Source organism: Arachis stenosperma, chromosome 8 (genome assembly GCF_014773155.1).
Source record: "Arachis stenosperma cultivar V10309 chromosome 8, arast.V10309.gnm1.PFL2, whole genome shotgun sequence".
Lineage (NCBI taxonomy): Eukaryota > Viridiplantae > Streptophyta > Magnoliopsida > Fabales > Fabaceae > Arachis > Arachis stenosperma.
The window spans coordinates 51,203,402-51,214,663 of NC_080384.1; the positions used below are offsets into that span (position 1 = coordinate 51,203,402).

Sequence of the window (11,262 nt, forward strand, 5' to 3'; positions counted from 1 at the left end):
TAGCTTTCTGTCTCTCCAGTCTCAGTGTTCATCACATACTTGTGAGGAGAGTATTTTTGAGAAGGATGACACTCTATAGTAGATCTTCTCAATTCAGGCTCAACTAGTGGTTCAGATGAAATTTCAACATCTGGTGGAATTTTTTCATCTGACACCTTAGGTTGAGGTGTAGGTTCATTATGCAAATCATCACCATCATTATCAATTTGTATATCTCCCTCATCAACAAGAGGTCTAGTAGAAGGACCAGGTTCATCATTAGCAGAATGCCTAACAGTTATTGGCTTATCTGTCTTCTCAAGATCTTTAATAGTTTGGTCTTCAAGAAAAATCACATCTCAGCTTCTAATTATCTTCTTGCTCCCCGGATCCTATAATCTGTAATCAAATTCTTCGTAACCATAACCCATGAAGATACACTGCTTTGACTTTCTATCCAATTTGGACCTTTCACCTCTTGGAATGTGAATAAAATCTCTGCAGTCGAACACTCGCAAGTGACTATATGAGACATCTTTCCCTCTCCAAATTTTCTCTGAAACATCACCATTTAGTGAAACTGAAGGAGAAAGGTTGATCAGATATACTGCAGTCCTCATCGCTTCACCCCAAAAGGATTTAGGCAACTTTGCATAAGAGAGCATACACCTGACTCGATCATTGATAGTGCGATTCATTCTCTCTGCAACTCCATTATGTTAAGGAGTCTTAGGAACCGTCTTCTCAAACTTGATCCCATGTCCTTTACAATACTCTTCAAATGGACTCCTGTATTCACCATCATTATCTGCTCGAACACATTTCAGTTTCCTTCCTGTTTCTCTTTCAACACTTGCATGAAAGTGTTTGAAGATACCGAGCACCTGGTCTTTAGATTTCAAAACAAAAGTCCACACTTTTCGAGAATAATCATTAATAAAAGTAACAAAGTATGATGCACCATCTAGTGTCTTAGCATCCATAGAGCAAACATCAGTGTGAACTAAATTTAGAACATGTGATCTCCTATGAGGTCCAGAACTATGAAATGATACTCTAGCATGCTTTCCAACAAAAAAATGAGTATAAATATTTAAAGTTGTACCTTTCACGAGAAGTGAGTGCTTCTTGGCTAAGACGCTTAGTCCTTTCTCGCTCAAGTGACCAAGACGTATATGCCGCAAATCAGAAGAGGAATCATCAGCTACATTCACCTCTTCTTTGCACAACTTTACTTGCAACCGGTAGAGAATAATGAGACTATTGTCTTTTTTAGCAACAATGAGAGCTTGTTTAGTAATCTTGCATTTTTCACTACCAAAGGAAGTGCAATACTCCTCTTGATCCAATGCCTTCACTGAAATAAGATTGAATCGCATATCTGGCGCATGCCTAATATTCTTCAACTGCAACTTGCATCCCATGTTAGTTTCAAGCCACATATCACCATACCAATGATATCACACACTTCTTTATCTTCTAATTTGATCTTGCCAAAATTTCTAGCAGTATAAGAAGTGAAAAATTCACACCTCAGAGTAACATGGCATGAGGCACCAGAATTCTTCCAAGTGGAATCATCACAGACAAGATTCACATAATTTTCATCACATGTGATAAGAACATCTTCATAAACAATAGCAGTAGTTTCTTTATCACTATCTTTACCATGTCTTCGTTTCTTCTCCTTGATTGTTCTCTTTTAAAGAATCTACAATACCTCTTGATATGCCTTGGCTTGTACTTTCTTCTTGACTTGCTTCGACTCTATGACTTGTCAGAACTGTGAGATTTTTTACTTTGAATTCTCCGCCGTGACTCTGAAACAAGTGCTTCTGACTGGGAGGAAGCATTAATCAAACTTTGCTCTTTTCTTCTGGCTTCTTCATTTAATATGCTCTTTTTAACCATTACTAACGTCAACTTTTCTTTAAGAGCTGAATTAGTCAGTGTCACAACCAGAACTTCCCAACTATCAGACAAAGAGCTCAACAACAACAAGGCTTGCAACTCATCTTTCAAAGTGATTTCATTATTTGTTAGTTGGTTCACCGAATCACCATCTCCTGAAAGGTGCTCAAGTGCTCCGACATTGATTTACCTTCAATATACTTCATATTGACAAGCTTCCTAATTAAGAATGCTTTGTTTTGCACATTCTTCCTCTCATATAACTCTTTCAATTTATTCCATATCTTCTCGGTATTTGTTTCGGTATCAACATGTGGATACATGCTAAGATTAAGCCATTGCCTAATCAAAGCAACTGCCTTCTTCCATTCAGTATCGGATTTAGTACCTTTAGATTTATCCCTCTTTACAGGATCATACAAGTCCTTGCTATACAACATATCTTCCATGAGGATCTTCTAAATCAAGTAATTTTGAGAATCAATTTGACCATATTTGACTCATGAGTATTTTCCTCCATTTAATCAGTAGAGAAATAAACAACCAAAGCTTTGATATCACTTTGTTAGGAAAAACTCAACAAAGGTTCAAACAAGAACCTGTCTAACAGCGGAAGTATCAAAAAAAAATTTTCCACAATCTGTGCGATTAAATAGCAATACCAAAGATACTCCAAGCAACAAATATAATGGCAGAAATTAAATAATCAGACACCAAAATTTTAACGTGGAAAAACCCCCCAAAAGAGGGACGAAAAATCAACGGGACCTAGTCTAGTAAAATCTTCCACTATCAAAATAATGAGTACACAATCAGTCTTCCTAGTAGCACAGAGCATCTCAACAATCAACAAGATACATCATCAAAACTGATGGAATCAACATAAACCCTCCACAAAGTGGGTATATCAAATCAGACAAAAAAGAAGGCAATACAACTAACAAGTTATATCCTAATGTTCATCTCTATACAAGGGATAACATACTAAAATTTCATAAGAAATAGAACAAGTTTACCAGTTCAATCGGATAAAAAATAACTTGCCATTTTCCCCAATTTATTTTTCTCCCTCGACGCTGAAGCTCTCTGTTTTCTTTCTTTTTTCTTTCAAAGGTGAGTCTCAAAAACTCTCTCTCCCTCTCTCATGGCTTAAAAGGCACTTTCTTTCGTTTATTTTTTTATTTATTTTTAATTTGTGAGTCCCACTTAGTTGGAGACCCACTAACATTAGTGAATAATTCTAAACAATATTTAGCATCTTTTAGTGATGATCTTCTGAAAAATATCTAACATCTTTTAGTGATGATCTTGTTAGGATACGGACAAATAACTATAGAGATATCTTTTAGTATTTATGAGATCAATATTTACAAATTTTTTAATATATATTTTATATATTATATATAGGTTTTTTTTTGGTGGGATATTTGCATAGGTAACTTGAGAAATTTTAGATATGTTTTGGATTTTGGCTTAGTCCTTCTTATAGCTCATAGTAAAAATACAATCGGTTTGATGAATTTTCATACTTGTCAGCTTTAAAATAGAAACACACTAGGGTTTATGCTATGGTGTGGTAATTGGTAAACCTCGGTGCAAATACTGAAATTGAAATAGTAATGATTAATTATAGAAGTATTTGACTTTCATTTTATACTTGTGTATGTCTCTGCGTTATTTTTTTAAATAAACTGTGATTTTTATTTATTATTGTATGCTAATATTTTATATATATATAAATAATTGATTTGATGAATAATTTTTTGTGTACACGTAATATAATTTTTGTTGGTGGTGTGTTATTTTTGTTTGTTTTGGTCTTCAATTTGACCGTCTTTTTAAATTTTGATAATAAAATTATATATTCTATTTGTTCTTTGTTGAAAATCCCATAATTAGTTTATTTTAGGTTGTTACTTATTATGTTGGGATTTTGTTTTTCTAAAACATTGGGTATTATTTTATTTTGATACTCTTTTTTTTTCTATCTGTGCATGGGTGTATTGGGAGTGTATACCTATTAAGAAAAAAAAAGAAATATTTTTTATAATAATAAATATTTTCAAAATTTATTTTATATAAAGTCATAAATAGAATAACTTTTCATTATGACTACAAATAATGAAAAATAATTATGCTACGATATTCAAGTATTTTTGTCATCTAAGTCTAACTAAGTTAGTCCAAACACAAGAAAAATCACTTTTATTTTAGAGAACGTTTATACACGCACTCAACTAACAAAACGTTATCGTTATCGTTGTTATTGTTATTTTCTTTTTCACGTTTCTCCTTTTTTTTACATTTTAATTAATATATATTTTTCATCCATTATTTTTAATATCAAAAGTAAAAAATGTACCAAAAGAAATATACACAAAGATAATACATATAACATTTTTTTGCGTTCGAACATTCTTTTTTTATTATTATTATTTTGGGGATTTTTGGACTTGTTATTTTGGGAGTGTTGTTTTTGCGTTTTTGTCATTATGTGTGTTTTAACTGTCATAGCTTCAAAGATGTAACATGAAAAAGATGAATCTACTAATGTAGGCCCAATACTCTTTTTTTGTGATATGAAAACTTTTTAGCCTTTTTAAAAACAGTTTAGGGTTTTTAAATCGTTGGCCCATAAAATGTCCAATCCAATCCAATCCCAGAAAAAAATCCTCCACACCCTCACTTTTAACTACTCCCAAGTCCCCACAATAGTGTTGTGCTAGTAATTAATGATGTTTTATGCGAATAATAAAGTCTTAGAATGTAACACATAATTCAAGGTTTTCCTTTTATTTTGAAGACTTAGTAGGTTATTTGTACATGGTAATATGCAAAAGAAAAAAAAAAGTCGCTAATTATGTGTATTAAAAGAAGAAAGTTGAAAAAGACAAATATTGAGTTAGAAGTTTAAAGAAGACTTCTTTTTTAAATTTAGTTTTAAATTTAACATACTTTACAATCATTTACAAATTAGTCATATGCGTATCATTTATTTTCGTTACATGTTATATTGTTGCAGATTCAACATTTGTTGTTCATAGCCACACTAGTCACTGCTTCGATCAAGCCATCCTAAAACGATACCATTTATACATATTTATATAAATGTTCTTTTAATATATGTCATAGTGTGAGTGCTCTGTTAGAGTTTTTTAGTGCTCTGTTAGGGTTTTTTAACGGAGTTCCTATTGCCATCAAGGCTACATTGTCAACGTCAATTAAACCTCAATACAAGTTTCCGTAATTTACATGGCTGAGACAACGAGGGATGAAGATCGGACGAGGAAGACAATTGGAAAGGAGGTAGGAATGTGATTCTACTGGAAGAGGCAGGCATATCAGAAGGTATTAACGCTTGCTCCAATAGTCTCTATGGCAGACTCTTTGCTTCCAAAACCTTCTCAATTGGAACCATGGGGAATGCTTTAAAGGCTATATGGGGAAACCCGGAAGGATTTAGCGTGAGTGATAAAGGGGATAATTCCTTCCAATTCTTTTTTAATAAAGAAGTGGATGTCTTGCGTGTTGAACGTGGTTCTCCATGGCTATTCAAAGATTATTTGCTCCATGTCAAGAGATGGAAGGAAGATCAGAACTGTGATGAAGAGATTATTTCCAATTTTTCAGTTTGGGTTCAATTTTGGGGTTTGCCAGAATCGTTTAAAACCCTCGAAGTTTGACGTAAATTGGGAGAAAAATTGGGCACAGTGTTGGAGGTAGGTAAATTTCATATGCGAGGCAGAGAAACTACGATTGTGAAGACCAAAATCAATATTGATGCTGCCAGGCAAGTGAGAGATCAGTTAATAGTGGCATGACCTAATAAAAAGGAGGTAGAAGTGGCACTGCGCTATGAGAGACTTGGAAAGTTCTATACCTATTGTGCAAAATTGGGACACGAGGTGAAAAACTGTCATGATCTGCTGAAGGACACAGAGAGTGATATGGTAAAAGAGGATGACATTGGCGAATGGGTTAAAGCCAGCCAAGTGGGAACGCGAATCTACTCTGAAGGAGAAAAAGCATTCAACAACTCAACCAAAAACCAGAATAAGGCCACTCAACGTAAGAAAAAACTGATCTTAAACTGCTTATTGGAAGAATTTGCAGGGATGTCAATGCAAGAAGGGAAACAAAGTTTGAAACCACAAGACACTGGTAATAGGGCAGCACCTGAGTCACCTCAATCAGCCAATTCTAGAACAGAATGCATGGAGGTTATCATAGCTGGTTAGTCCAATACCAAGGAGGATGAAGGGCAGCTTATGCAATTCGCTATTGGGCAGTATCTCACCACAGATAAAGGTAGGAAGTGGAAAAGGTTAGCAAGACAAGGTGCTGTAGAGTCAGATACTAAAAGTGAACCCAAAAAAAGGTTGATGAGTGGTATAGCTGAAGGATCTACAAAGAAAGCAAGAATAGAGGATGAAAATGCAGTTGAAGAGATGGTGGAGGGTGCCAGCCTACAAATGGCACCCAAGGCGCCATGAGAACTATAGTTTAGAATTGTCGGGGTTTGGGGAGACCCCTGACAATTCACACCTTAAAAGGGATCTGTAAATCCCACTCCCCCGAGATTGTGTTTATAAGTGAAACAAAGAACCAATCTCGACAGGTGGAAGCAAAACTTCGGTAACTGACATATTGTTAACCCGGCAGGAGTGGCAGGAGGACTTGTGCTAGCTTGGAAGGATAGCATCAATGTTCAAATTATTAGCAGTGGAGAATTCTTTGTGGCAGCCGAAATTAAAAAAGTCGGAAACAGTGAGGTATGGGCGTTCATTGGTGTCCATTTGAGTTGTTCGGAACAAATTCGATCCTTACAGTTTGAGGAGCTTACAACAATGAGCCAACACCTGGAAAGAAAAGTGGTAATAGCAGGCGATTTTAATGCTATAACAAGCCAAGCGGAAATAGAGGGTGGAGGCCAAAAATCAGCAACCACCATTGCAACATTCACTAATTTTATTGACAGTAACGAATTAGTGGATATTGGAATGGTGGGGCACCTTTCACGTGGACAAATCGAAGACAAGGAGAGGATTTGGTGAAGGAGAGGCTTGACCGCTATTTAGTTGGGATGGAATGGAAGTTGAAGTTTCCGAATGCAGTGGTGCACAGGCTCACAGAGTCAGGCTCGGATCATGCTCCACTTTTGATGGAAACCGAACCTCAATCCTGGCATAGTAAAAGGCGGTTTAAATACCAGGAACGTTGGTATGGAGAAAAGGATGTCAAGAGAATTGTCAGTGAAGTGTGGAGAATGGAAGTTGTAGGCTCAGCTATGTTCTCCTTGGCCCAAAAGTTGAAAGTTTGTAGACATAGACTAGTTCAATGGCAGAAAACTCACAAAGCAAACTCTCAAAAAGAAATTAAGGACCTTCAAGCTAAACTAGAGGAGTTGCGGGTGGCTGGAATCAATAGGGGAGAGGAGGTTACCAGTTTGGAGAAGAAGTTGGAGCTGGCATATTTGAAAGAAGAGAGCTATTGGCGAGAAAAATCTAGAGTCAAGTGGCTAAAAGAAGGAGATCAGAACACTAGATTCTTTCACCAGAAATTTCAATCAAGGAAGCGAAGGAACAAAATTTGGAGATTAGTGAGGAGGGACAATGAGATTGCATCAAAACCGGAGGATATTGCAAAGATAGCTGAAGACTACTTTTGCGATATTTTTACTTCTTCTTGTTCGGTTGATCCGAATCCATACTTAGAGGATTTGGAGCCAAAAGTTACAGCTTCCATGAACCGTAGGCTCCAAAGGCCAGTAACTATGGACGAGGTCAAAAAAGCTACATTTAGTGTTCATGCTCAGAGTGCTCCTGGTGATGACGGGTTTACAGCTAAGTTTTTTCACTTTTTTTGGGATATAGTTGGAGGTGACGTTTTTAAGGCAGTAAGAAGTTTCTTTCACAGTGGCAGAATTCTAAAAAGCTTCAATCATACTCAAATTTGTTTGATTCCAAAGGTGCCAGATGCCAATGACATGACTCAGGTACAACCGATCATCTTGTCTTCAGTTATGTATAAAATTATTTCTAGAGTTATGGTGCATCGATTACAATGTATTATGAATAAAATTATAAGCCCAAATCAGAGTTCGTTTCTCAAAGGTAGACTCATTTCAGATAATATCCTAATTGCCCACGAATGTATACACTATTTGAAAAATATGAGAAGTGGGGCAAAGCATGAGATGGCTATTAAACTAGACACGAGCAAGGCTTATGATAGGGTTGAATGGCATTTTTTTATGGTATATTATGGATAAGCTGGGCTTTGATGCTAAATGGATTAACTGGACTAAGGAATTGGTAACGACTGTTTCTTACTCTGTCGTTGTGGAAGGTCAACCTTTTGGCTATTTTAGGCCAAATAGGGGCATCTGACAGGGTGACCCCTATCTCCATATCTCTTTCTTTTTTGTGCAGAAGGGCTTTCCTTCTTGCTACACAAGGCAGAGCAAAACAGATTAATTCAAGGAGTTCAAGTTAATCGGAGATGTCAAACAGTTAATCACCTTTTGTTTGCTGATGATTCAATCCTTTTTTGCAAGAGCGAACCTAATACAAGCCAAAGTATTCTAGAATTGCTAGAGATCTATGAGGATTTCAGTGGGCAAAAAGTCAATCTGAATAAGTCAGCTATCTTTTTCAGTCACAACACACCTCAGAACACAAGACTACCAATTGCTCAGACACTAAATATTGAACATATCGGAGCACAAGACAAATACCTGGGACTGCCCTCTATAGTTCAAAAATCAAAGAAAGCAACATTTGGAGCTATCAAGGATAAAGTTCAGAAGAGGATTATGGGTTGGAAAAGAAGTCTATTGTCATCAGGTGGTAGGCACACGCTATTGAGAGCGGTGGGGGAGGCGATTCCTATTTATACACTCTCTTGTTTCAAGCTCCCGGACACGCTGTTGACTGAGATTCATAGCATGCTCTCGCAATTTTGGTGGGACAAAAAGGCGCAGAACGAAAAATGATTTGGATTAAATGGGACACAATGACGAGACCGAAGAAAGATGGAGGGCTGGGAATCAAGGACCTAAGGGCGCAAAATTTGGCTTTATTGGGAAAACAATGTTGGCGTCTAATGAAATACCCTAATTCTACTCTATCAAGAATGCTCAAAGCTAAATATTTCAGATATACATATTTCCTACATGCAGAGATATGAAGCGTACCGTCGTGGGGCTGGAGAAGTGTTCTTGAAGGGCGCAAGGTGATCGAGAAAGGTTTGTTATGGAAAATAGGCTCTGGCACTAATGTTCGCATCTTCCATGACCCCTGGCTCCCACCACCAGTGCCCTTTAATATCCCTCAAAATGCACTCACAATCCCGCCAGATCTGCAAGTGTATTACGTTAGTGCGTTACTAAATCCTGATAGAAGCTGGAATAGAAATCTGATTGAGTCGATTTTTTCAGTTGATATATGCAATAAAATTTTTTCAATCAAACCAACAGAAGAGGAGGATGAAGTTAATTGGTGCTGGACAAAATCTGGTATATATGAAGTTGGGTCAGGATACAAAATTGCTTATGGATTCTTTCATTCTCCTATTTCATTGAGGCCCCAGAACATACACAACAGAGTCTGGAATAGCATTTGGGAGTTGAAATTACTACATAAAATTAAGATTTTTCTATGAAAAAGTCTTCATGAAAAGCTTCCAGTATTGCAACAAGTCCACAGCCGGTTCGCATCCACTCCTGCCACTTGTCCAAGATGCATGTTGAAGGCTGAATCAATTTCTCATGCTTTGTTCTAATGCCCTCTATCTTCAATAATATGGAGACTAATCTTAATAACCCCTGACCTATGGATGAGAGAAGAAGAGACATTTTTCAATTGGTGGCAACGAGTCTTATCCTGGTCAGTGACTCAATTAGACGGTAGACAAAAGACCCTCCTCATAGCGGCGCTGTGTTGGAGCACTTGGAAAGCGAGGAATCGGTATGTTTTTGAGAAGGTAATAAACTCGGCACCAGAGATAGTGAAAGAAGCCAGCAATTTAGTGCGTGAACTCGTGAGCCATACCTGATAGATACTGGTAATTTTCTTTACTCTTACTTTACTCTTCTTTAAGCTCTTAGTCTTTCAGTCACAGTTGGTGATAAATGGGAATACCCAATTCTTTTGTACTTCCTTATGGAAACACTTTTATTTTATATTAATAAAATAACATTTATCTTTGAGAAAAAAAAAATATGTCATAGTGTTAATATGTTTAAATATTAACGGATACTTTAGTGTTGAATCTACACAAATTTGTTATTAAAAAAAATTGTAGATATTGTTATGTAAATACTATTTGATTGTTTTCAAAACTTACTGATGATCCAAAAAATTTTGAAAGTGGGAGCAAAAATATATATATTAAAATAAATTTTATTAAATATTATTAATTATACGAAGATATAAAAATAAAAAAGAGCTAGTGAATATTTTCATTCTTAAAATACTATTCATTATATATAATTTACAAAAAATTTATTTTTAAAATTGGAATTTAAAATATTTTAATTAAATTATAAATAATTTATTATCCTAACTAATTTTTTTATACACATTTAATAATAAAAGATTGAATCAATTGGCATAGTAGTGCCTAATAATACACTAGTATTTATAATTTAAAAGTAGAATTATATATAAATACTAAAAAAATTAAATCTATCTGTATATCAAAAGTATGTTTATATAAAATAATAGAAACATAATTTACAATTTTTTTTAAAAGAATTAAATTTGTTATATATATTTTAATTTAATTTTGATATAATGTTAGATAAAAGATTTTATGCATCTATTTAATTATATATTATAATTAAAATAATTTTTTATTACTATTTCTAAAAATAAAAAATATATTTTAAATTAGTAAATTAATCAATTTATTTTAAAATTTTATATGCAACATAAGTACATGTAATAAAACAAAAGATAAAAAATAAGTAATTAAGATGAATAAATCGAGAATAAAATAAAATATATAAAATCACGAAAAAATAAAATATTTGATTAATATATACCTAAACTATAATTATTTGAATTAAAATTTGTAATTGAAAATATAAAAAAATCAATGAACTAGCAGAAAGGGAAGGGGACGAGCAGCAACCAGATTCCAATCTAGATTCGAGAGCCAGAGACAGAGAGGCAGAGCCACTGAGCTAGAGAGTCTCAATGTGTTGCAATCGCAAAGTGACGCTCACGGCCTCACGCAGTCCAACCACCACAATAACACCAGCGGCAAACCTCACGAAGTCACGGCGAGTCGCCGATGCTCCAAATTGGAGTTTTCGGTCGTGCGAAATTCAAATTTCAGAGGGAAAGAGATATAGAATCAGAGATTGAG

At 35.1% G+C, this 11,262-nt stretch overlaps 2 protein-coding genes across 2 annotated transcripts; one reads left to right on the forward strand and one right to left on the reverse strand.

Moving 5' to 3' along the window:
* Positions 1 to 2,027: 2,027 nt before the first annotated feature.
* Positions 2,028 to 2,339, reverse strand: LOC130946170 (uncharacterized). Its single transcript, XM_057874844.1, has one exon. The coding sequence runs from the start codon at positions 2,337 to 2,339 to the stop codon at positions 2,028 to 2,030; it is 312 nt and encodes a 103-aa protein (XP_057730827.1).
* Positions 2,340 to 6,973: 4,634 nt separating this feature from the next.
* Positions 6,974 to 8,884, forward strand: LOC130946171 (uncharacterized). The gene is made up of 3 exons (XM_057874845.1): positions 6,974 to 7,885; positions 8,163 to 8,238; positions 8,322 to 8,884. Exons 1-3 carry the CDS (start codon positions 6,974 to 6,976, stop codon positions 8,882 to 8,884), a joined length of 1,551 nt encoding a protein of 516 aa, XP_057730828.1.
* Positions 8,885 to 11,262: the final 2,378 nt, after the last annotated feature.